General features: G+C 43.7%; 1 protein-coding gene across 1 annotated transcript in view; it reads right to left on the bottom strand.

The window, feature by feature from the left end:
• Positions 1-27,555, bottom strand: part of LOC141989671 (E3 ubiquitin-protein ligase rnf213-alpha-like) — a 174,349-nt gene that overhangs the window by 55,555 nt on the left and 91,239 nt on the right. Inside the window, 16 exon segments of the mRNA XM_074956604.1 lie at positions 4,512-4,715; positions 5,265-5,422; positions 6,710-6,843; positions 8,095-8,268; positions 9,043-9,184; positions 11,381-11,531; positions 12,221-12,285; positions 13,046-13,174; positions 14,414-14,529; positions 15,857-15,952; positions 16,073-16,206; positions 18,267-19,408; positions 19,411-21,895; positions 23,036-23,191; positions 23,850-24,040; positions 25,115-26,585. Of these exon segments, the coding sequence (XP_074812705.1) occupies positions 4,512-4,715; positions 5,265-5,422; positions 6,710-6,843; positions 8,095-8,268; positions 9,043-9,184; positions 11,381-11,531; positions 12,221-12,285; positions 13,046-13,174; positions 14,414-14,529; positions 15,857-15,952; positions 16,073-16,206; positions 18,267-19,408; positions 19,411-21,895; positions 23,036-23,191; positions 23,850-24,040; positions 25,115-26,585 (6,948 nt within the window).

The following is a 27,555-nucleotide window of genomic DNA, read 5'->3' as shown; positions in this document are numbered from 1 at the left end:
CAATCTGCGCTCTCGTAAGGGTTGCCAGAAGCAGAGGGTAAGCAGACAGCAGGACCCAACAAACAAGAAGCAGTAGTGAGCCTAGCGCCTGCTGCCTGGTGGATGTAAAACCGTGACTGCGGTTCCCTCGACAGGGGTTGTCGGAACCAGAAAGGGTCCTACTTCCAACATGTGTCCTTTGAGAAGCTTAATCCTCAGCTACTGTGTCCTGAGGGTCTGGGGAATCCAGAGTGACAGTGACAATTCTTTCATCCAACAACAGGTGCAGATAGCCCAGATCCTGAATATTTCTAATTGCTGGGTCTGCAGCCACATCCCAGCTCACTCACAAGCTAGTATCCCCACCATGGCAATCCCTTTGAATTCCTCAGAGCTTGCTGGAGAACCCTATCCACTTAAAAGGACATGGAAGGAAAATGACACTTGGGGGCTGGGAAAAACATATGTTCCTAAACTTATAAGTGTGGTGAAAGGAAAGGGCCACTGGTGCTGGGTGTGTAATGGGACAGGGCTGAATCTAGGGAGGAGCAGCTGTCTCCAATACATCGTGTCCCATGGTGTATGGGACTATTCAAACAAGGTTGGAGAATGGCGAACCGGGTATGGAAACTTCCTCTCAACCTGGGATCAAACCAAAGATTCAATCTCTTGCTCCCCCTACAGCCTCCCTGAGAAAAACAGCACCATCTGCAAATGTCATGTGAATGCTACCTCTTCTCCCAGTGAAAATCATCCTGTGCCCTTTGGGGGATACTATTCCTCCTTCGTAAATTCTTACATGTCAAAGGGTTGCAGTCAACCCTTCCCAGCTTTAATGGGACATCATTGGGTTTGTGGGGAAAATGCTTACACTGTGTTACCAGCAAATTGGTCAGGTATCTGTTATCCTGCTCAGCTTTTCCCACAATTCCGGGTGCTTCAATCCCTCCCACGAAATCGCCTCCGTAATTTCAGGCGAAAAAGGAGGGACTTGCCAGATGCTAAATGGTATGTGGATAACATAAGCCCCCTAACTTGGGAAGAAGCTGTTGGCATTTCTTTAGTCCCAGTAGGGGGGGTAATCCATCATGCAAAAAGGCTTTTAAGGTTACAAGCGGTGGTTGGGATCATGGACAATGAAACAGGACAGAACTTAAAAGCTCTAGCCAAAGAAGCAGGAGCGGTCCGACAAGTGGCCCTCCAAAACCGTCGGGCATTAGATATAATACTGGCAGCCAAAGGAGGGACCTGTGCTCTAATTGGAACAGAATGCTGTGTATACATACCTGATAATACTAATGAGGTAATAAATCGTGCTAGCCATCTGGAGCAAATTGCATACCTTCCCCACGAAGAACCAAGTTCCTTGTGGAAATGGATAAGTAACTTATTCAATTTCTCTAGTCTGGGAAACTGGTTGTTTCAAGGAATCCTGACTATCCTATTTGGAATTCTAATAATCTTTGTGTGTTTTCAATTGATTTCTTGTTGTATCCAAAACTGCATAAGACACACCATCCATCAGGTTACCCCTAACCAGAGTGCTAATCTAATGTTGTTAAATGTCACCAGTGAAAGTAATGAAAAAGAACGATTGATGTATGGAATCCAGTAAGTCATTGGTCATGGGCGTAGCCTTGACCGAAAGGGGGGATTGTGGAAGTATAACATTGTATAAGTATAACGTTGTATAAGGGGACATGCTGGATACATTGTATGTGAGAGGGCATGCCAAAACATGTTACAAAGTATCTGAGGGAGCACACGTAGGGACAGTTAGCTTTTGAATGGAGAAGCAATTAAGATAGAGCCAGCACGTCTAAGAAGCAGGCATCAGAATGGAAGGTGTGAAGGGCAATTAGTTAAGTTAACTGGAAGCTGTTAAAGGAGATTGTTAAGGGTGGCAGGTAATTGAAGATACGTGACTGGTCTCAGGGATCTCGAAGGGTGGTGACTAAAATCTTTTTCTTCTTTTGTCTGTAACTTCTCTGTAACTTGTTCTCCAAAAAAACTGTATAAATTAAGAGACACAAGCCCCACTCGGGGGGCTCACTTCTAAATGTATTAGCAGAGCAGCTTTGCTAATAAAACAGAGTGGTCTGATAAATTGTGAGTCTGAGTCAAACTTTGACACTTGTCACCTGTGATTTTCCACTAGCTGTGCTGAGGGCTTTGTTTGAAACAAGGGGTTTCCCTCCACATAGCAGAAGCTATAAAAGGCCCTCCATTTTGCCTCTTTCCTGCTCCAGCCTCTGGACTATGGACTTATACTAATGGGAGCATTCAAACCAAGGGACTGAGGACCTTTCAAGGATTTGGAAGCAACCAGAGACTTGACTGAGACCAGCAGTTTATTCCATCACTGCTACAATCCTGAACCAAGAACTTTGCATTTATTGTATGTATTTGATTCCTTTAACCAATTTTAACTCTCACCTTTCTTTCTTTTTATAAAAAAACCTTTTGATTTTAGCTAATAAAAGATTGGCATCAGCGTGATTTTTGGGTAAGATCTAAGTTATATATGGACCAGGATGTGGCTGGTCCTTTGGGATCAGAAGAACATTTTGTTTGATGAGACTGGTTTTAAAGAACCACTCGTCTTTAAATCCAGTGTTTTTGGTGGTAATACAAGGACTTGTATTACCACCATACAACCCTGATATTCTATGATTCTATGATTAAAATACCTAAGAAAACTGCGTTCCTGACTTTTTGTTCGCCAGTGTGGTGCAACAGAAGTTTACTTTTGTTGCTGGTTTGGTATATCCTATTGAAGATTAACCACCAGTCTTGGGGTGTATCTGCCGTATTTCTCAGTGGTTTGGCCTGAATTTGGTATTCTCAGTTGTGACCCATGGAGGCACGGTTACAGGCTGCCATAAAAAAGATGGAGAAAAGTTGCTCTCTCTTGCCACAGAGGGCAGGACAAGAGGCAATGGGTTCAACCTATAGCGTATCAGATTTAGATTAAATCTCAGGAAACGATTCCTAACTGTAAGAACAGTAGGACAATGGAACAAACTGCCCAGAGAAGTCCTGGAAGCTCCTTCACAGTAGGTTTTCAAAAGGAGACTGGATCCATCTGCCTTGGATGGTTTAGGCACAACAAATCCTGCATTTTGGCAGTGGGCTAGACCAGTGGTTCTCAAAGCTGGTCCGCCGCTTGTTCAGGGTAAACCCCTGGTAGGCCGGGCTGATTTGTTTACCTGCTGCGTCTGCAGGTTCGGCCGATCACGGCTCCCACTGGCCGCGGTTCGCCGCTCCAGGCCAATGGGGGGCTGCGGGAAGGGCAGCCAGCACATCCCTCGGCCTGCATCACTTCCCGCAGCCCCCATTAGCCTGGAGTGCCGAACCGCCAGTGGGAGCCGCAATCGGCCAAACCTGTGGACACAGCAGGTAAACATATTGGCCCAGCCCAGCCCGCCAGGGGCTTTCCCTGAACAAGCGGCGGACCAGCTTTGAGAACCACTGGGCTAGACTATATGACCCTTGTGGTCCCTTCTAACCCTATGGTTCTACAGATTCTATGATTGGAAGTGGAGAAATACATGGAGGATTCCTAGAATCAGAGATTACCACTGTGATCACCTAGTTTGACTTCCTGCCTAACACAGGCCATAGGACCTTCCTGAATTATTTCCTCTTTGAACTAGAGCAGATCTTTTAGAAAAATATCCAATCTGGATTGAAAAATTGCCAGTGATGGAGAGTCCACCATGACCCTTAGTAAATTATTCCAATGGATAATTCCTCTCACTGTTAAAAAATTATACCTTATTTCCAATCTGAACTTGTCTAGCTTCAACTTTGAGCCACTGGGTCTTCTTATACTTTTATTTTCTAGACTAAAGATCCAATCATCAAATATTTGTTCCCCATGTTGGTACTTATAGTCTGTACTCAACTCACCCCTGAGCTTTCTCTTAATTGAGCTCCTTGATTCTATCACTCTATCACTTGTGGACACCAGAACTGGACACAGTACTCCAGCAGCAGTCCCACCAGTGCCAAATATAAAGGTAATGCAACCTCCCCACTCCTACTCAAGATTCCCCTGTTTATGTATCCTGGGATTGCATTCGCTCTTTTGCTAACAGCATCACACTGGCAGTTCATGATAAGCTGATTAATCACCATGCCCCTAAATCTTTTTCAGAATCACTGATTCACAGGATAGACCCCCATCTTATAAATATGCCTATATTCTTTTTTCCTATACATATGCATTTAGCTGTATTAAAATGCATATTTTTTTCTTGCACCTACCTTACCAAGAAATCCAGATCGCTCTATATCAGTGACTGTTCTCCATTATTTACCACTCCCCCAATCTTTGTGTCAACTGCAAATTTTATCAGTGATGATTTGATGTTTTCTTCCAGATAATCAATAAAAATGTTGAATAGCGTACGGTGAAGGACCAGTCCTTGTCGGATCCAGTAAAAACAGCCTCTTGATGATGATTCTCCATTTACAATTATATGTTGAAAAGATCTACAATGAAAAACTATTCAGATAACCTCGCTCACCATTTTAGTTGTGTCTTCTTCATAAACTTTCAGCAGCTCACTGGTTAGAGTCTCCTCGTTCTTTACTAAATTGATGAACAGCTGATAATTCTCTTGTAGGTAGAAATATTCAATGTGCAGCCAAATCAGGGAAAACCCCACGTTGTCATGTGCCAAAGAGGTGCAGAGCCGCTTCGCACCCGTTACGAGAACATTAGACAAAATCTGGCGATAAAATAAAAAGTATTATTTCTACTCATCGTCAACCACAAGAATAGAGATTGACCCATAGAATTAAGTTCTCTGTTGCTGCTGTGTTTAATGAAAGATGTATGAAACTCTTACCCCAGTCAAAAATGTTGTTAAAATGCAGTTAAAGTTGAAAGCACTTAGCAGTAATTTAAGAGCAAATACAGTGTTTCAGTAAAGTGCATTTATCAAAAAACAGCAGAAGTGGAAAGGAAGTGGTTTTATTTTTGGCAGAAAATTTTGACTGTTAAAAATCCAAAACCTTTTTTCCAAAAAGCTGAGGCAAGACCTTTTCAATCAAAAAAAAATCTACAAAAAATTGAAAATATTCTGCATGAGCTGGCAATCTGCCCCCAATGACTCCAATGGAGTAAGGGCCGATTAACACCAGCTGTGGATCTGGCCCTAAGTTTTTTTATTTTTTTCTGCATTAAGTTTAAATTGTCTGCTATACCATTGGTAACCCCATCCCAACCATTCAGCCTGGTGACGTTTAAAAGTGCTTTTCTGCAGAAACCCGTTTACCTCATAAACCTGAACATCTTGCCCTGGAAAAGCCATCCTCACAAAATCACTGGCATAATGCTGAACCATTTCTGGACTATTGCCATCTGGCACTGGCATGTTCAAGATAGAGCTTTGAAACATCTCAGCAGAGTCCATAGTAGGGTCCTTTGGATAATCTAGGATGATACAGAATGAGCAAAGGAGAGGGGCTTATTGAATTATAGTAAATCACTATAAATATTGTTTAGTAATTATTAATATGCAAGTGAATGTGGGACAAGAGTATAAGCATGGCAGGGCAATGGGAATCCTGTTTTTCTCCATTATAAATGGTTACTTGTTTGAATTATGATGCGGTGTTCTAGGTCATTCTAGTTGGGTGGGGAGGCTCTAGGTCATTCTAGCTGGGTGGGGAGTGGAGCAATTGTGATTCCTTCAAGCAATGAAGGACTGGAGTTCGCAAAGGACAAAGAAGCTCGGACAGTCTAATAGGGCAATCTTCAATGAGGAACTCTTTCCCCCACCAGCAAGACTTCTTTAAGGAGCAAAAGTTTAAGCACAGGCCCTACTGATTTGCATGTCTGAGAGTACCTACATCCCCAGATCTATCTGCAGATTCCTTTCCCAAGTCACTGATTTCCAGGATACAGTCCACCATCTGGTAAGAGTGACCTATATTCTTTAATACTTGCATTTGACTGCATTAGAATTAGAGCTGATTGGAAAATCAATTTCTGTCCCATGGAAAATTCTGACATTTTCCATTTTTTGTCACAAATCATAACAAAAAGCCAAAATCTGAAAATTGTGACAAAATTAAGTTATGATTTTTTTGGTTTGGGACAATCAAGATGATTAATTTTGATAAATTTGCAATGGTTTATTTTGATTTGACCATTTTTAATTTAATTTTTATGTATAAAAAACAAAAACATCAAAACAATGTCATTTAGAACCAAAAAAAAATGAATGAAACTTTTATCCTGAAAACGTTGAAACAAGATGCTTTGACATTTTCTAGTTTTCCCCAATTTGTTTTCTAATAACATTTCATCTAAATTGACACAATTTCATGAAAAATTTCAGTTCTCAAGATGGCATTTTCTGACACCAAACTGTTTTGATTAAAATTTTTCAATCAACTTTACTTAAGCACAACCAAGACTCCAAGTGATGGAGATTCCACCCCATACCTAGGTGAGCTGGGCCAATGGTTAATTTCCCTCCCTGTTAAAAATGTACTAATTTCCTGTGTGAATTTGTCTCCCTTCAGATCCCATGCAGTGGATCTTGTTCTGCTTCTCTATGCTAGACTACAGAGCTCTCTTTTATGGGATATCTCCATCCCACGTAGCTCTTCTAGAAACCTGATCTGGACTAACCCTGTCAAAAGAGAGAGGAGAATTGGGTCCCATATTTTCTTTCGCAGTTAATTTTAATAGATGCAGAAAGTGTGAAGTTACCTTTCACCCGAAGGACTGTCTCCCATATCTTGTCCAGGCGAGCTTTCAGAACCCAGCTGAATGGAAAGCAGCACAACATGGACAGGCTGGGGTCTTCGCTCATTGACAACACGGAAATCTTAGCATCAGGGGCCCTTGAGTGTTTAAAAACAAAGAAACATATACACACCCACATACACATTTATATATATAAAAGAGGGAGAGAGAGTTAAGCAATTTAGAGATGTGTCTTATTCCCCTCAGTCATTTCTAGACATGTGCTTCATTTAAAAGATAAACATGCCTAGAAAGGAATTCAATAAAAAAGAGAAACTGCCAGGTGGGATCAGAGCCAAGGTCCGTCTAACTCGATCTCCTCTCTCCAGCAGCACCAGATGCTGCAGAGAAAGGTGTCAAAACCCACAGGAGTAGATGGGAGGTAATCTGCCTCCCACATTAGGTGTCTAACAATTAGAAATTGGTTTAAGCATTGAAACATAACGTTTAATATCCTTTCCAAACTTTTTGTCAGCATTCAATATATTAACTCTGAATAGTCTTGTGATCCTTAGAAATGTCCAGTCCCTTTTTGAATCTTGTTAAGTTCTTAGCCTCAATAACTTCCTGTGGCAGTAAGTTCCAGAGGATAATTACATGTTGTGTGGGGGAAAAATATTTCCTTTGATTGGTTTTGAATTTGCTGCCTTTCAATTTCATCTATTGTCCCCTTTGTAAAAGGGTGGTCTGCCACTTTAGGGGCCATAGGCCTGGGGCCAGCCAGCCTATTCTTTTATCTGACCTGGCTAGGAAGGGGTCAAGTGTTCTCTCTAAAGGGCTGAGAGTACTCAGTCGGCGAAGAGGCTGGCTCCTGTGACTTACTCTGCAGCAGACAAATGCAGAGTGAAAGGCCTCTGGGCCCCTACAGCAGGGGAATAACTTTGTTTTGTGTTAGTTTGTGAATTAATAAACTGTGCCTAGGGGGAGGGGCCTGAAAGAGATCAGTGATTAGGACTAGATGACCCTTGTGGTCCCTTCTAACCCTGTGGTTCTATTATTCTAAAACTCCCTTCTGATTTTTAAATCTATGGATCTATAAATACTCCTCCTCCTCCTAACACTAATGAATAATGATGCATATAAAAACTGGCAGAAATGACTTTGCCTGTAATTCTGTGCACATATTTGTCTGGGATTACTTGTGTTTAAATAGAACTACTAAATTTCTGGCTTCCAATACAGTGAGTTCCATACAGTTCTGATACAGTGAGGTCCATGGCTTAATTCTTCTATACATTTGTTGCTTTCCCACTTCCTTGAGCATGTACTTATTTAATAAACACACTCTCCACCATGTTTCCCACTCAGATCTAATCCTGAGAGTCCAAGCTTTCCTAGTGGTTTCTTACTTGCTAGTATACTTAATCTTCAGAAATGATTCATCTTTGAACATCTGGAGCCAGAGGTCAGAGAAAGGAGTTTCTTGAGAGATATGATCCAAGTTGTTGTTTGCATCAATTATTGCTAGAATTTGAGCAAACATATTTGCCACAATGTCTTCCAAATGATTCCAGACAGCATGCCTTAAAAACAAGGAACAACATGTCTTATAAAATAATTCTTTCACCTCCCCCCGCTTAACCAGCTCATTCCGTGTGTCTGTAATATGAGGGTTGCTTTGCAGGGCTGGGCCCTAAGATACAACTATGTAAATATCCAACAATCATAGTCATCATAGACTATCAGGGTTGGAAGGGACCTCAGGAGGTCATCTAGTCCAACCCCCTGCTCAAAGCAGGACCAAACCCCAATTTTTGCCCCAGATCCCTAAATGACCCCCTCAAGGATTGAACTCCCAACCCTGGGTTTAGCAGGCCAATGCTCAAACCACTGAGCTATCCTTCCTTCCCTCCTTCCTGTCCACACAGGACAAAACAGGGAGCAAATTTAGCATTGGCTGGGTGATGTCTCTCAAGCAGTTTGGGAGTCAGCTGTCTGCAGTGGCTGAATACCATAAATATGAATTTCCAAAACTTTCAAGTTATTTATCTGCAGGGTTCGGCACATTTCATTCAGCTGATCAATTTTGTTCTTGTTACAAAGAAGACCCTTTAACTGTCGAATGATCTAAGATTTTGTTGCCAATACCCTGATTAATTGTGATTTTTAAAACATATGCTAGTCTTCTATATAAGTTCTTATACCATCTCATCACTGTTGTACCCAAGCCCCTTACAGTAATTCTTTAAGTGACGTGAAACAAACATATCACTTTTCTTTGGTATTCCAAAAAAATGGAACTATTTGAAATTCAAATGGCCAACATGATGCAGCTATAGAAGAACATACAACGTTACCTGAATGAAGTGCCTTCAAGTATGAACTCACTAGACAGAGCTCTGCGGAAAATCCACTCTCTAGGTTCCTCACTCAGCTTCTCTCGTTCTTGTAAAAGGTTACAAATTCTCCTTTTCAAGATGACCATAAAATGATGAGCAACTAGCCATAAAAGAAAAATAAATCACTTTATCTCACAATAGGGCTGATCAACATTTTCTTAATTGCAAATTGTGTTTTCAACTAAATGAAAAATAGGGCAGAAAGCCTCTGCTTTCCTCACATTTTTGATTTTTTGACAGAAAACCCAAAACCTGAAAATTTTCAGCCAAAAACGTTTTGGATTACAGCAGTTTTGGGCCAATTCTTTTTCCAGTTTTCAGGTGTTTGGTTTCTGGACAAAAAGTTGAAATTTACCATGTGGGAGGGGAGAAAAAAACATTTTCAAGGCCACTCTCCTAAAAACATTTCCTGTTTGTCTTCTTTGAAACAGTTCCTTTGGCCTAAGCAATCTGACCTTCCAACTGGAATCAAGAAACTCTTAGATAAAGGGTTCACGGAAAAAAGTGAGCTGTAGCAACTGAGGGTTCCATGTGGCTCTCAGGTCTGGTCTATACTAAGGATTTACATTGGCATAGCTACGTCTCTCAAGCAGGTGAAAAATCCACACCCCTAAGAGATGTAGCTATAGTGACCTATCCCCTGGTGTAGGCAGCATTAGGTTGATGGACAAATTCTTGCGTCGACTTAGTTATTGCCTCTCAGTAAGAGGGATTACCTGCACTGATGGTAGAAGCCCATCGGCGTGGGTAGCGTCTACACTAAAGTGCTACAGCGGTGCAGCTGTGCAGTTGCAGCGTTTTAAGTGTAGACATACCCTCACTTTTTTCAGTTACTCTGGTGTAGATCTGTCATTATACCATTGAATTCAGTGCAATTACGTCCATGTTGTAGCAAAACCCACTCCCACCTGGGCTAGAAACTGAAGCAGTCCACTAGTATTTAAAAAGTACAGCTGGTTAGAACTTCTTTTCTCTCCATGGAAGATTTTGACTTTTCAGCCAAAAAAAAATCTAAAATGAAAAAATGTTGATTCTGAAATGCCACCATGGTGCCTCAGGAGAGTTATCGTTTGTGTGCCTGTGACCGAGAGCTGGCTGCACCACCCTGATCACTGACATCACTGCAGTACAGAAAAGGCTGCAAGCTTGGCTGGGAGGAATTAAACACTTTCTCTTGGTCGATTACAAAAACCTGTGTGGTAACTGCTGGATTGATGACAATTAGCAGGAATGGGGAGAATATAATGGGGAAGAACAGGAAGTTGTGGAAGAGCTCAGAGGGTGCGCTGTGCAGAGGAGAGAAGCTGTGTAGAAGTCTCCTCCTGCAGTGTCCCTGTGTCATGATCTGTTTGCTGGAGAACTGAAGAATAAAGGTATACATGATGAAAAGGAAACAGCCTGGGCATATTTGTGTTTTAGGGACCATGGAAACAACCTATGCAATGAGGCACACTGGACAGCTGAAGAAGCGTCCTGTGACAAGTGCCCCATAGCTCCATTCTCCTCTATGGGCCAGGCAACCCAGCCAGATGACATCTCGCACGATGCACTATGGTGTCTCCACTTCCTGAGGCACCAAGATATATCATAGGACTCCCATAGCCAGAGAGCATCATGGGAAATGTAGTCCAGCTGGGAGCCCAGCCCACAGACGAGAAAGAGGGCATGGATGTAACCAAACTACAGCTCCCAAGAGACATTTGGGTGGCATTTCCAAATTGAAAGGTTTTAGATTTTGGCTGTTTGGTTGCTCAGTTTTTAGATGAAAAGTTAACATTTTCCAAGGAAAATGGACACTTTTCAGTGTCACCTGACACAGTGGTTCTCAACCTGTGGCCTGCGGGCTGCTTGTGGCTCAATCAGCACAGAACAGCAGCCCATGTGACATCCTCAGAGCCATATAGGTTGTATTGGATGTGGCCCACAACTGTAAATAGGTTGAGAACCATTGGGCTATAGTTTCTCTCCATTAAAAAAAAAACACCTTCCATCTACTTAGTTTGAAATATTTACACATTAGTTTGTTTAAAGTTGGATCCCATTTAATCACTAAGGACGATTGCACAGTTGCCTTGAATAATTGTGTAGAACGTAACAAATGTTGACAGCACAGCAACATGAAAGACCGCCACGCTCATTTTTCATTTGATGTCTAAATGGCATATTTTTACCCAGGAATCCACAGCTGTAAAGCTAGTGCCCTAGCTATTGTACCACTAATCCATCCAATTCCTTTTCTTAAAGTTCTTGTAATGGCCAGTCACACACAAATACAAGGCCTTTTATTTATACTCACATCTATTTTTGCTCTGAGACTGAAAAAGTGCACCACAGAGAATCTGTATCCTTTCTGTAGCTCGCTGGCTGTTGTCTTTCTTATCTTCCAGCTGGATCACAGCTTTCTGGACACTTTGTTTGATCATGAATTCAGTGTTGATCAGCTGCAGCTGGAAAAATTTTTGGCAGGGCAATGCTATTGTCCCCATATGGCAGATGGGAACTGAGACACTGAGAGACCAAGAGACTGACTCAGGGACACACAGGAAGCCAGCAGCAAAGCAAAGAACTGAAGGAAGGTCTTCTGAGTCCCAGGCTAGTGCCCAGAATCATCCTTCCTCTTCACTTTCATGGCCACCAGCAGAATAGCATCTGAGCTGCTCCCTGGCAATCTCTGTAGCAGTTTGGGGAGGCATGTGCCGCATCTCAGGGCTGCAGTTCCTGTATCTGTCTCATGTTGCCCCATCTCTGCAATATCTGAGCACCTCACAAACACCAATGAGTTTATCCCCATGTCGTTGGCAGCGCTATTCCCCCTCCCAGCCACAGGTGGGGAGCTGAAGGCCAGAGACATTCAGTGACTTTCCCCAGGTCACACAGGAAGTCAGTGACAGAACCAGAAATGGAACCAAGAAGTCCTGAAACTTACTCCTAATGCCTTTCCCACACTACTTAACAAGGGAGGATGGCTGGTGTTCTCCTCTAAAACGCCAAGCGTGATGCCCTGCAACCTTTCCTCCCTTGGGCAGTGAAACCGGAGAAGCAGGGACCGCCCCAATTTGGACCTGTTATTTCTGAAAAGCTGAGACTGGATTTGATAGTTCTCACTTATGGCAGGCAAGATAAATAAGACACTTACATTTTCCTCTCGGGAGTAATTGGCTTTTTCAGCATCTTCAGGGGCAATAGAATCCTCTGGACAACCTTGAATGATGAGCAATTGCATGTTACTTATCTGTTGCATCAAAACCTTCAGATATTAGATACTTAAGGATTGGCAACAGTGTGATTACTGGGTAAAATCGGAGTCATACATTGACCTGGGTATGTGGCTGGTCCTTTGGATCAGAAGAACCCTTTGTTTGATTAAACTGGTTTAAAATAACCACTCATCATTAACTCTAGAGGTTCAACAAGGGCTGGAGTGCCTGAGAAGACTGCATTTCTGACTTCTTGTTAGCCAGTGTGGTGAGACTGAAGTTACTTTTGTGAGCAGTTTGGTAGCTCTCATGGAAGAATAACCACCAATTTGGCGTGAGTCTGCCCCATTTCTCAGCAGTCTGGTATTCTCAGTTGTGATCCACTGAGGCACAGTGACAGCCGCTTCCAAGCGTGGGCCCAGGGCGATGGCACCATTGCCGCCATAGTAAACCCAATGACTGCCTCTGACTCCTGCGCAAGTGGACCCGTGGACTGGATAACCCAGGCAGGAGCATTACGAGATTCCCTACCCCCCTCTTACGTCTCTGTGCGGGTGTGTAGCCTAAATCACTACTGAGTCCTCACAGGGAATGTGCGTGGAACCCCACAGCTCCATTTGCACAGTCGCTTTTAAACGTACGGTGATGTCTCCTTATCTGATTAAACTTCACTCCACTGATGTTACCATCCCTTATACGGGCAGGGAAACGGCAGAAGGTAGAACAACACATCAGAGATGGGTTTAAAGCAGGAATTCAGTTACTTGTGTCGGTTCCCTGCTGGGTGCTGATCATGAAAATCTCAGCAACTGTCATTTTGGAGAGCTGTCCCAGATTGGCTGCAAAGGTCTCGGGAGGCAGCAGGTCATCCAAGTGAACAGCGCGCCACTCACCTGCAGAGGCACAAATGGAACAGACCACAAAATGTCATTGAGTCACAGAGTTTTAGGCCAGAAGGGACCATTCGATCATCAGTCTGACCTCCTGTATAACACAGGCCATTAAATTGCACCAAGTTACCCTTGTATTGAGCCCAATAACTTGCATATCTTTCCAGCCAGGCATGTAATCTGGATTTGAAGATATCAAGGGATGGAGAATCCACCACTTCCCTTGGTAGTTTGTTCCAGTGGTTAAGTCTCACACTGTAAGGCATTTTCTCCAGCCTTCACATCATTTTTGTGGCTCTGCTCTGCCCCTTCTCCAATTTTTAGCATCCTTTTTAAAACATAAATATTAGAACTGGATGCAGTATTCTAGTGTTTGCCTCACCAATGCCATATACAGGGGTAAAATCATCTCCCTACTGCTCCTCACTCCTCCTGTTTATACATCCAAGGATCTCATTAGCCGTTGTTGTCACAGCATTGCACTGGGAGTTCATGCTGAGCTACTTTGTCCACTGTGACCCCTAGATCCTTGCAGAGTCACTGCTTTCTCAGATACAGTCTACCCTTCTGTCCATGTGTGATTTTTATCATTTGGGGAGAAAGCTCACTTTCTTGAACATCCAGCACCACCAGCCTTTTCCCCTAAGAGTTCCCAACTACAGCTAACAGAATTTGTTTTGATTTTTGACATTTCTGTGACATTTTTCATCAAAACTTCACATTTTGATCTAAATGGGGGGCTGGGGTGAAGAATTCCCACCAAAAAGAACAGATTCCTGGAGGGGGGGGGAATTGTTTTTGTTGAAATTCCACTTTTTGGTTAAATTTTGACTAGCTTTCCCCCATGTTACTTAAAGCACAAGTTCTATTGAAACGGTAGTTATGCTTGTAAGTCACTTAGGCCCAGATCTTTAAAGTTATTTAGGTGTTGCTGTGCTCAGCATTGCAACACATAACTGATTTAGGAGCCTAAGTCTCAATTTCAAATGTGATTTAAGCACCTAGGAGCCTAAATCCCATTGACTGTCCTAAGTGCCTAAATCCCTTTAGAAAATGGGACTTAGGCATTGCAATGGTGAGCACAGCAATGCCTAAATACCTTTAAAACACCAGGCCTTACATGCTACTGAAGATTCCACCCTGAACAGCAATTAAGATGGTTAAAAATTATTCAGAATGTTGCAATAATTTTAACAATCCCTCTTGCTTTCAATTTTTTTCCAAATCAAGACACATTCTTACCACCACTGAATGCCAGGTAACTGCACCCCCCAAGTATCCTTGGGACTTTGGTTATGACGACGGCATGTGATGGACTGGTCTTTTTTGCTTTTCTTCTCTCATCCACTATGCAGTACCTGAAAACACAACAGAAGTAAGATTCATAGCTTCATAGATCTTCAGGTCAGAAAAGACCTTCTGACCATCCAGTCTGACATTCTGCATGATAGCACAGGTCAAAGAATCTCACTTGGTGATTCCTGAATCCGGCCCAACAACTTCTGTGTGAGCTAGAGTTGAGTTTTTAGAAACAGATGCCCGGCCATGATTTACAGACTCCCAGTGATGGAGATTCACCCCATCCCTAGGTGAGCTGTTCCAATGGTTAATTCCCCTCCCTGTCAACAATTTGCACCTTAGTTCTAGTCTGAATTTGTCTCATTTCAGCTTAGGGTGACCAGACAGCAAGTGTGAAAAATTGGGACGGGGGCGGGGAATAGGAGCCTATATAAGAAAAAGACACAAAAATAGGGAGTATCCCTATAAAATCGGGACATCTGGTCACCCTATTTCAGCTCCCAGATATTGGATCTCATTCTGCCTTTTTTGCATTCAGAACTGTCCTCTCCACGTAGGTCCTTTAGGCCACAATCAAGACAGAAGAGGTGTTATCTGTCTCTCCAGCAGTCTCTTCCCTCTGGTTGAAATCCTGATATCTTGAAATCAGTGCCAAAGCTCCCTTTGACTTCAGTGAAGACAGTATTTCACCCTGTTTCCATTCTCCACTGTAACGTCTGAGAGTAAGCCTATGTCTACCCTTAAACCACTACAGTGGCACAGCTGCACCGCTGTAGCGATTCAGTGTGGATACTCACTAGAGCAATGGGAGGGATTCTCCTGTCGCTATAGATAATCCACCTCCCCAAGAGGCGGTAGCTAGGTTGACAGCATTCTTCCATCAACCTAGTACAGTCTACGCTGGGGCTTAGGTTGCCTTAACTACATACAAGGGTATGACTTTTTCACACCCCTGAGACTCGTAGCAAGGTTGATCTAAGTTTTAGACCAGCCTTGAGTCTGCTTTTGACTTTTTGCCATTATATGAGGTGACACCAGCACAATCAGCCATCCCTGCTGTTTGCAATGGGTACTGACTGTTGCAAGTCTGGTGATTTTTATCCAAGCCCCAGTTCCCAAAACGGCTAGATTATGGGAAAACCTGCTTTTGTTTAAGGTTGGGTGCCGAGCTGGCCTTCAAGATGCTTTTGACAGCCTTATTTTTCCCATTCAGCCTCCCTCAGACACTGCAATGGAGTGGAGCGCTGGAAATTCCATCAGCAGGAAGATGCACTAGCACAGAACCACCATGGTTATTTTATAAGGCCCCGATTCAGCAAATCATTGAACCACACGCTTAACTCCTCCACTGTATTGGGACCTAAAATGATAAGAAAAGCTACTTACTTTGCACAGGCAAGAAGCCTTTTGCTGCTCTGCGGCTCGTCAAAGTTGAACTGGACAAAAAGCAGTTTCTCTTCAGTCGATTCTCTGAAAAACTTACTGCACAAGATGAAAAAGTCTCTTTAGATACTTTTTAAAAAATCACACTGAAGACATAAAAAAAAATCACATACAAGACTAAACAACAAGAAAAAAAGTAGGACCAAAAAAACTCCTTACCTAAGTTCCTGGCGGAATGCATGTTCTGTGTCAAACTGACTGAGAAAAAGACAGCGGATTTTATTTTGGAGGTTCAGTCTCTCCCTTACCACTTCCAAATCTCTCTGGTTTAGAAGTCTGGCATGTGTAGAAACCTATGAAAAAGAAGGTCAATTTAGGCAAGATTTTTGCACCTGATTTTGCTATTGTAAAGACATAGGAAAACTGCAATAAAAATCATTCCTTTACCGGACTTTTGAACGGCTGCCCAATAGAACTGATGTGAAAATGGGTTTTTCCCTCTCATGGAAAATGTTGATTTTTTTGTTGAAAAACCAAGCCACGAACCACCCCATTTCCTGCAGCGCAGCGCTCCCTAGCGCTGCACTGGGGCGTTGGGATCAGCCCTGACTGAGAGGGGAGAGCACTCCCTACAGAGCCCCCATCCCACTCCCTGTAGCACAGCGCCCTCTAGCGCCAGAACTGGGGCATTGGAGTCAGCATTGACTGGGAGGGGAGAAAGCCCTGTTCTGAAACATGTCCCCTCCAGACACATGCTGTATGGGTTTTGACAAGACCATAGCATGAGGTACCAACACCAAACATCAGTGGATCATAAGAGTTTCCTTGCAATGGCCACAATAATAATGACTCTCTTTCACTGGCCCAAAGCCCAGAAAGTGAATAAGGCTGGAGGATCTTAGGCCTGGTTGGGATAGCTGGGTAAGATGCAGACAGAGCTGGGTAAGATGCAGAGTTAGGCAAATAGGCACTTAGCAGAAACCCACCTACATATGAATTCAAAGTTGAGCAGGTGCAGAGAAGAGCTACTAGGATGCTCAGGGGGATGGAGAGCTGATCTTACAAGATGACACTGGAAGAGTGGTTTAGCCTAATAAAATGAAGGCTGAGAGGGGTTCCTATTGCTCTCTATAAATACATCAGGGGGTAAAAACCATGGTGAGAGAAGGGCTATTGAAGCTAAAGGACAATGTTGGCACAGAAATAAATGGGGATAAATTGGCCATGAATAAATTTAGAAGAAACTGGTTTTAAGATGCAGCTTGATAAATTTATTAAGGGAATTATCTGACAGAGTTGCCTATGTGAGCAAGGATGGGACTAGATGTTCCAGAAGGTCCCTTCCACTCCTATGTTCTTATATATAGAACTTACTTCTTAGTTTCTCAAAACCACAAACTTTTTACCTATAATGACAAAGTCAAAGAACCTAGAAAAACACTGCTCTGTAGAAAGACTGAAGGAGTGGGATTGTTACCACAGAAAGGAGATGAATAAAAGGGGGCTGGATCCAAATTTTTAAAATGCTCACTAATCTAGCGAAGCAAGATAAGGAGCATCTGTTCTCCCTGTTTCATCACACAGTAACAAGGGGACAGTCAATGAAAATAAAAGGTGGGAAATTCAAAACTGATAAAAAGAAATCATTTTTCACACATGTAATTAGTCTGTGGAACTCACTGCCGCAAGAATTTGTTGAAGACAAGAACTTCATAGATTCCAAGGCCAGAAGTGACCATGGTGATCATTTAGTCTGGCCTCCTGTCTAACACAGGCTATAGGATTTCCCCAGAACAATTCCTGTTTGAAGCAGAACAGAACTTTTTAAAAAATCCGACCTCAGTGTTAAGACTGCCACTAATAGAGTTCAAACACAGCCCTTGGTAAGTTGTTCCAATAGTTAATAATCCTCACTGTTAAAAATGTATGCTTCATTTCCAATCTGAATTTTGTCTAGCTTCAACTTCCAGCCATGGGATCATGTTATACCGAGCAGACTGAAGAGCCCATTAGCTAATATTTGTTCCCACTTATAGACTGTCATCAAGTCAGCTTTGGACCTTCTCTTAGTCAAGCTAAATAGATTGAGCTCCTTGAATCTCTCGCTATAAGGCTTGTGTTCTAATCCTTTCATCATTCTTATGACTCTTCTCTGGACCCTCTCCAATTTGTCAACATCCTTCCCACATGTTTGTACAGTGCCTAGCATAATGGGGCTCCGATTGTGACTGGGGTCCATCGGTGCTACCTTAATGTGAACGATAAATAATAACAGTAGTAGCAGTCATCGTCGTCGTCTAATACTGTGTTTTCAGGGGCACCTGCAGTTATCACGGAAAGCAGCTGGAGTTCTGGTTGCCCCCACCTCTTAGAATCAGGCCCATTATAACAACACTGAAATAAAACCTCTCACCTCCAGGCACAGTCCATTGGTGCCATCTGCATTTGACTCTTGATTCACGGCTCCCCTCAGAATGTCAATCAGGCCATTGTGCTTCTGCTTTCCAAAGTACAGGTCCTGAATCTGCTCTGCGTCCTCCAGCGGAGAATATTTGAGGCGCAGGATGGAATCGGGGGTTGCACACTCGATGAGTTTGCTTTTAGAAGCTGCGAGGACTGACTCTTCATTAGGCAGACAGATCCCCTGAAGGCCACTCGGAGAGCACTGCAGAACAACAGTGGCAGAAGTGTCATCGCTGAAACCAATGAAAACATCACATTCCTGGGGAGCCCGGTCTGCCGGCCTCGTGCAGCAGAAGTCCGTGTTCTTGGTAGTGACGAACAACTTGGCCCATTTGCCCAGCTCCATCCTCAGGCCCTTCTGCTGCCAGTGTAGAATGGTGTTCATCTCCAAGCAGTGCTTCTCCAGCCTGTTCAACAGTGGGGTGGGGAACTGTGTGTAAACCACGTCCTTCTCCTCAATCACAATCAACCTGAACTCCTCCTTCACGCGGCATTTAACTCTGTGAGTTCCAAGGCCAAGGTCGACATAATAGTTTCCTCCTAATCTGACAAAGCACTGGTTCAGCACATCATAAAGGCTTTCATACAGGTTTTGAATGTTTAAGAGAATGACGGGCCTGCCTGTTTCCATGCAGATTTTCACTCTGTTAACAGACCGACACACCTGTGAATATTCTTGGTCCCGTGGGAAACCTGAGCCAAATATAATATCACAGTTCTCTATGTCCATGAGTTTGGTCATCTGTATGATCTGGAAAGCCGCGTGGTTTGTTGTTAACAGCAACAAGTATCTAGATACAAACCCCATCTGTTTCTTGTCTAAATTTTCCTGTAACAAACGAACTGTATGGATGGTTTCTAAGTTGGAAGGCAGAGATATGGGTGAGTACTTTCTGAACAGCTCTAAAGGATTCAGATCTTTTAAACCTCCAAAGTTTCTCAGAATTGCTTTTGAAATGAGCTCCCCTTCTTGAGAGACGCTTTTTATGTTCTTGGTGTAGGACAGTATCATTTTGATGAGGCTGTAGAAGTCACGGAGCCCAAAAAATTCCATGGACTGTTCCTTTAATATCTTACAATAGAAGTCAGCCGGGGGGGGAACAAACGCCCAATCTTGGTAACATGCGTCTCATCAGGACAGATTCCCTTGGCTGTCTTTACCAGCTCGTCTTTGTTGAGGTCGGTCCGGAACACAAGGAGGCCCCGGTTCATTTTAGCAGGGTCCAGGGCCCAGTTCGAAATGCCAACAAAGCCAACTTTCTTGTACGGTTCTGGGGCTTCATCATCAACGCAACCATCTTCAAGAAGAGGGTGCAGTGTCTTCAGGGGCATCTCAGGTGAGTCTTCTGCAAGGCCTATCTCATCCAGGATAACCACAGAGGCAAACTCCTCCAGTTTCTGGCCCCTTTGGAACTGTGCACATTGTTTGAAAGTGGAGATGATTCCTTCTGGCTTGGAATGAGGGCTGCACTGGAATGACACCAGCTGGACTTGCTTGCAGCGTTTGAACAATTCTGTTTTAGACAATCTGCCCTGCATTGCATCAGCGGCTATGGTCTTAGATAAGGATTTGGAGCTACCTGGCTTCCCGACAAGGAAGAGCGGCACTCTCAGGTCCATGCATATGACCATCATGAAGATGTTTTCCCTGAGGGCATCGTTCCGTGCTGTTGTCTTGGGAACAGAGAGGTTATCCAGGAACACCTCTTGGCAAAGTACAATCTCTTGCTGAAGCAGGGATTCAGGCACAGAGAAGCATTTCGCTATCTCTTTCAGATAATCTTGGCGACTCTCGAGAGATACATAATAGCAAACCCCAACTGCAAGAACCAGAGATCTTTGTGCTTCGTTTAATAGAGATATCTGATCTTTCTCACATCCCTTTGCAAGGGCATGAATGGATGGGTCTTGGTCCTGTGAATGTTGAGCCCCACTCTTTTTTTCGTCGATCAGAGGAAAAAGCAGGTCTCTTAAGTTATAAAACCACAGCAGCACCCCCATGCAGCGCTCTATGTCCCGGAGGCTGGTGATTCTGCATTCCTCTCTCTTTTCTCTTAAAAACTTCTGGGAGGTGGAAATGACAGAGGTAAAAACATCCATGTTGTCTTCGGGAAGCTTGTCTTTCATGATGGATTTAACAATCTGTCTGATGTACAAACTCTGAGTCTTTTCATTTATTTCCCCAAAGTCCCAGACAAGAGGCAACATGCTCGGTGGAAGAGGCTGCACCCGATACACCAGCTGCCTCAAAGGGATGTAGCCCAGCTTTTCTAGGGTGTCTTCACTCCGAACTCTGTACCCCAAGCCGGCTTTCTCTAGCTTCTCAATGGTTTCCTTGGTGTGCCTTTTGTAAGGGTTGCAAGCAGCCACCACTTTTAAGCGAGTGGTGGAGATTGGCTCTCCATTCACACTCTGGTCACACAGGACCTCTTTAATTGCAAACACGGCTTCGGTGGTGTTGGCTTCATCAAAGAACAGCACCGTGTCCATGTTGTGCGTCTCTTCATTGTAGCGCGCCAGCTCGATGGCTTCCTTGACTTTCTGGTGGATGATTTTGGAGCTGGTGCCTCCATGAACACGCACCAGGATCATATTCTGAACATCCCTTCCTGCTCTTTGCAAGCTGCACATGAACTGCACCAACTTGGTCTTCCCACAGCCTGTTTCGCCCATGACGATCACGGGGATCCCACACTGGAACCTCAGGTGAATGGCCAGCATTTTCATGGTATTGTCCAGGGTCAGCTGGTAGGATTCATCTGGGTCCTGGGAGCTTCTCACACCGAATACGCTGCAGAGAGTTTCTAGCTGCTCTTGTCTGGACAGATCTTCAAACTTTTTATTGAAAGGGACTTTCTGAGCCTCAAGGGTGAGATATAAATGTCGGTCAATAACCTTCTTCTCCAGAACAACCCGTGAATGTGCGTCAACAGCATCAAAACTCCGACTGATGTGGAAACCCAAGAACTCCATGGAGTGGTTGTCAGCATGAAAAATTATGTAGGGGTGAGACTCTTGCTCCCACTTGCGTCTTAACTGGTACCCTCTCAATACACTGTCCTCATCCATTTTATCCACTTCACTGGGGGAGCTTTCATCTGCCATGGCTAGAGAAGGCAAGGCAAAGTCCTTGGACATGGTGATCATAAATTTTACAATAAATGCTTTAAACCCCTTAAATTCCTCTCCAGCTAATTTGCTGCTGCAGAACACTGAGTTTTCACACTTCATTAATTGGAGGTTTAGGAAGCGCGTGAAGTTGCTGAGCTCAGTCCAGGAAGGGTTTTTTCTCCCGCAGGACTCCAACAAGAGCCTCAGACACTCTTCCTGGGTCCCTTCAGCATTCCTAGGGGTGAAACAGAAGCTGTCAAGATCGGCCTTTCGCTGGTATCTGCTGATGTACTGGTATGACCTTTGGAAGGCATCACCCCTGAATGTGTCACTGTCCAACAGCTGCTGTTCCACTTCAGCAGCAGCTCCAGGACTGTTATTTGTAAGCATCTCTAGTACTTCTATTGGTGATATGCATTTCACAGCTGGAAGGAGATTTAGAAATCCTGTCTCCATTTCACTGGTCATCTAAAAGCCAAATGACAAGGGGTTAAAGCTTTATAAACACTGAAGTTATAAACTGAAGCAATCATCTATAAATTGACATTTATATTATTCATGAGGACATGACTTAATTAGTAGAGCACAAAGAAATTAGATAAGGTAGGACCATGTTCCACAGTGCAAATCATTCATTGTGATACAGCCAAATTTAGATTCATGAAGTAATTTACCTAATCCTCAGATGGTACCATCTCATCTTCCTAAATGATAGTGTTTAATTCACAAAACTTTGAAAGATGAGCAGTTGCCAATTTTAGGTAAACTATAAGCCCTGCTGCGAAAAAAGCCTTACTCTGATATAGTCCAACAGTCTCGCCTCTTGCACACTTCTGTGTGTAGCTGATGCTCTAAAACAAGTGAAGCACCAACCTTGGGGCCTGATTTTCCACTGTTTGGCATCTTGTGCTGTCATTTGTACAATAGTATTAGATCAGAATGGTAGCATCATATCGGTATAAACAGATTCACAAGATTCAAGGTAGGCTCTAACTTTATTTATACATGTATAATGTGTCCAATTTAACGCTATTCTGGATACTGACTAAAGTTGGCCAAAATTTTTTGTCTGAAAACATTTCCTGTCAGAAAATGTGGTTTCATTGAAATTGTTTGTAGGAAAGGATCAATTCTGATTACATTTTTATTACATTTTTCAATTTTCCATACAAAAAATACTGAAACAATTTTTTTTTGCTTTGAATCACATCAAAAATTGTTTTGATTTGATAATGTTAAAATGAAAAAAATGCATTTTGACATATCTGAACATTTTTTTTTCAATTAAAAATGTTGCCATTTTTCATTCTGATATTTCTGAATCAAAACTTCTCAGAACTTTCCAAAGTTAGGATGAAAAGTTGAAATAGCAGACTTTCCAACAGGATGGAAGTTTCATTTTTCAAGCAGCTCTGGTACTGATAATATGTATTTCTTCCAACAGCAATGATTTTATACAACTCACTCATTTTTCTCTATTTTTGGACTGTACAATACAGGCCAAAGATTTGTAGTTCCATCAAAGTCTTCTTACACTAAATTTTAACATGCTGCTATCACATGAGAAAATCTGCTATTCACAGTGCAGAATTCACATTTGGAGAATACCTCTTGTTTTCTTGTGCTGCTTATGCCTTTTCCTCTCACCAGGTATTCAATCAAATAAAGATGGGACTCTCTGCACTTCCAGATCATGCCATCAGGGCTTTGGATGTGTCTCAGAATGCACAGCTCAATCAGTAACTTGTAAAGACCCTTCGAGACCTGTCAAGAAAGATGCAGGGCTGGTCAGTTTCGCTTCATTGCAATGTCAACTGTTCATTGCTTCCCATTGTTACTAAACATTCTGAATTAGTGACGACCCAAAAAAATCAACAAAAGAGAAGAGATGCCCCACGAAAGTACATCCCAGGTCAGAACCTCAGCTAGCGTAAAACAGGCGTCTTCACTGACTTCAAGCAAGCTACACTGATTTACACCAGTCAAGGATTTGACCCATTTATGGTCTCCCTCCTGACATAATAGTAAATGCTGGCCTGTCGCTGTGCCAGTTACAGAGACAATGGCAATACAAAGAGATTTGCTGGCATTGTGACAGAGTATCAGGTGCTGGGACACTGCACAGTGATGCAGAGTTAAAATCTGCTGGGAGCGTCATCTTCTTTTGGCATCACAAGTGGGTGGGTCGAGTTTGGTTTGTGGTGGAACTTCAGGTAGGACAACTAAATTTCAGGTAAGACAACTGTTCACAGTTTAACCCTTTGTTACAGAAACTGAAGGGTATTAACTGCATTGCAATACTACCTACCAGTGGAAGGAATTTACTTATCCGACACTGAAAGGCCATTTTGAATGAGGCCCTGGAAAATCCATCTCCACTGTATATCATGGCATGGAGATTGAGCTCGGAAAAGACACTTACCACAGGGGATACGTCAATATGGAAGATCCTGGGCCCAGCCTCAGTTGGTTTCTGTTCCAGTGAGCGAAGCTCTTCCAGGAGAAATCCAAAATCTATTTCTGACTCTGTCAGCCTAATGGTTTTGTGGCTCAGCCCTTTCTCTAGTCGGGTTTTGGCTTTTCTGGTGGTATTTGCTACAAACAAAGACTTCCCTAAAATGAGAGAGAAGGTCAAGATTCAATTTCTACAGTGCTCTGCCTTCTCATAGTCTGTCTTTATGTTTAGATTTCTTCACCTGAAGCAGAGAAGGCCAGATCCCCAGCTAGTGTAAGTCAGCCATAGCTCCATTCACATCAGTGGGATAGACCCCCAGCTAGTATAAATGGGCATAAGTCACTTGGAGTCAATGGTCCAGATCCATTGGAGTGAGCCATTGGAGTGAGTGGAGCTACGCTCATGTACACAGGTTGAATATCTGGCCTTTTAAAATAATTTTTCTTCAACTTGGGAACTAAAAGAAGTTTCTACACTGGAGAAATCTCACCTCTGCTCCACAGGTTAGGCATGCCACAACTTAGAACATAAGGACGGCCATACTGGGTCAGACCAAAGGTCCATCTAGCCCAGTATCCTGTCTCCTGACAGCAGCCAATGACAGGTGCTCCAGAGAGAATGAACAAAACACACAATCCTCAAGTGATTCATCCCCTGTCACCTCTTCCCAGCTTCTGGCAAACAGAGACTAGGGATACCATCCCTGCCCATCCTGGCTAATAGCCATGGACCTATCCTCCATGATTTTATCTAGTTTTTTTTGTAAACCCTGTTATAGACACTTGCTGTAAAATGAGCTTTCTTAATGGTAAAGGCCCAGTGACTGTGGTACCAGTTCAAGCTCTGAATCCCCACCCCCTCAATAAAGAGCATAAAGCAGGGCTAAAACTGAGGGCAGATTTTCTGCTCCACTCTCTTCAGCCGACTCCTTAACCACCCCCTGCAGTCCCAGAGCCAGGTCTGGACCCAACAGCCCATTTGACTCACAGTGTCTAAAGATATTCAGGAGCCTCACAGGGAAAGTGTGCCCACGGCTACACCTCCAGCTAGACCTTGACCCCCCTATGTAGGTCATGGGTCTACCTGTTCCCTATGTACTCTGGGGCATCGCAGACTGATTCTGCTCCATCTCCCAGTGCATAAGGGCTAAGCAGAATCTAGCCCTTAATCTGTATTCAATTCATACTCATCAGGACAAGTATAATCCAGATTAAATCTCTACTAAAACCTACCCATGCCAGCTCGCTCTGAAAATACAAACTTCATGTTTTGTTGATAGGGTTCTTCAAAGACCTGAGCAACAGGTGCCACCCCACTGCGCACTCTCAGATGTGTCTTCAGGTATTTCTGAATTTCTACTCCTGAATCACAGGAAAAAGAGACTTTGTATGTGTCAAAGGCCGTCATAACATAAGAATTGTGAGCTTTGGCGTCACAAAAAATAAGAAACCTGTAATCAGCATTGCTATAAGATTGTGCAAAGTGGAAGAAGAGGGACTCCAGCTGTTTGGAGACTTTGTAAACTAATTTTTCTGCACCAAGCAAGCAATAGATCTTTTTGTCTCTCGAGTCTGGGGAAAGAGCTCTCCTCACAATCAGCTCAATGTCTTCTTCCTCTGTGTCGGAGGTACAGACCAGCACCTCATCGTACGTTGGAAGAGGTGCTCTCTCGGAGTGCCTATAGATTGACAGCAAGGAGAGTAACATCTGCTCTTCTTTACACGTGACAAGGCAAGGCTTCCCCGCTTCCAAACCCACTGGTAAATTTCTCTCAATGACAGCGGTTTCAGGAGACGTCAGGTATTTCAGCATTTCACCGAAAACATCCAGGCTGATGTATTTGTCCGACACCAAGCCAGTGAGCTTGCTGCAGTAAGCGTTCCAGAGCATATTCACCTTGTAATGGATAGACGGCAAACTCTCAAAGGAAGTGGCCAGTTCATCTTTCGCAAGGCTTTGGAAGGCGGATGGATCCACATCTCTGTTCCTGTTTTTAAACTTCATGGAATTCTGCAAAAAGGCTTCTCTCTGCTCGTCGTATAATTTGCTCAGCTCTTCAATCTTTTCCTCCTCATCAGTGTAGTCTAAGGCAAATTTCATGAGCATATGCTCTGTAATGGCTGAGTTTGGCAGATAACTCTGCAGAGCTGCCTTACCCACTGATTCGTCATACCCAGACTCAACCAGTCCTTGGATGAGCTGAGGAAATTTAACAATGTAGTCATTCCAGGACACGGACTGATCATCTTTCTCAGATATATCAACGGATTCTGCAGGAGTTTCAAGTGCTCTCTTTAATGCCTCTCCGATATCCTCTGCTTTAACATCATGCTTGAAAACAGAAAGCATATTGAGAACCTGTGGGTCTGTTTGTCCTTCATGCAGTTGGGCTAACTTGCTACACAAGTAGAAGAGTTGGCGTGCAGTGAACATGTTTAGATGGCAATAATTGTTCCTTTGAGTCTCCAGATATTTTTTCCACTCTACAAGGCAATGCTCCATGACTTTGCAAATGCCATCTAATTCTTCCAGGATGGGTTTGTTGGTCTGAACAATGATTCCGGCTATTCCAAACTCTGCGTTGATTGTTACTTTGGGGTTGGGTTCACAATAAATTTCAGCTTTCCAGTCTATGAAAAGGATGTTGCCAACGCTGAGAAGTTGCAAGTAGAGCTTCCCAACCATTTCAATTTTTTCCAGGATCTGTAATGTGTCAAATACACAATGGGAAAATAGAATTTATAGAATACTGCTCGTTTTCAAGTTCATTAGGGACTTTCTTCTAAGCATCTTTACAACTTAACCTGGGTAATTTGATTAAGTGGGGATTCATCTTGGGACACCCAACTTCTTTTTTTACATCAGGTAACCAGAACGCTGACATGAAAAGGATCCGCTTTCTGTGGAGTATTTTGATTTTTCATCAAAAAAACTAAACCTCTGGAAAGCACAATGTTCCCATGTGGACATGCTTCTACAGTGCCTCATGGGAGTTGTAGTTCCGCTCTTGCCTCATGTCACCGTCCTCCTCTGTCGGCTGGGCTCCCCCGTGGGTCTCCACCTTCCAGGATGCCACCATTTCCCCTTGCCATGGATGGAATCACGGTGCACCATGGGCAGGGGTGAAAGTAAGTCGAGTGACTTACCGGTACACTGGGGCCAGCTCTGGCCCCTGGACGGGGCAGGGTCTAGGGCAGAAGGGGCAGGGTTGCGGGGGTCAGAGCCAGCCCCAGCCCACCCTGTAATGTAAGTGTCCCCCCCTGGGTAGCAGCAGCAGCAGCCCGGGGCTCCGGGGGCTATTTAAAGGGCCCGTGACTCCCCTCTTCTACTGCCCTGGCTGTTTAAATAGCCCCTGGAGCCCTGGGGTAATGGTGGGGCTCCAGCTGCCTCTGCTGCCCTGGTCCTTTAAATAGCCGCTGGAGCCCCGCCACTTCCCCAGGGCTCCGGGCGCTATCTAAAGTCCCCGCGGCTCCCCTACTTCTACCTGGGGAAGCAGTGGGTCTCCAGCAGCTATTTAAAGGACCGGGGCTGTAGAAGCAGGGGAGCCACGGGCCCTTTAAATAGCCTCCGGAGCCCTGGGGTGCTGCTGCTGCTACCCAGGGGGGGACACTTAGCCCTGCAGCCACTGTCCCAGGGCTCCAGCAGTGGGGCTCTGGAGGCAATTTAAAGAGCC

This window comes from Natator depressus, chromosome 6 (assembly GCF_965152275.1).
Source record: "Natator depressus isolate rNatDep1 chromosome 6, rNatDep2.hap1, whole genome shotgun sequence".
NCBI lineage: Eukaryota > Metazoa > Chordata > Testudines > Cheloniidae > Natator > Natator depressus.
This window is presented reverse-complemented; position numbering and strand designations above follow the sequence as displayed.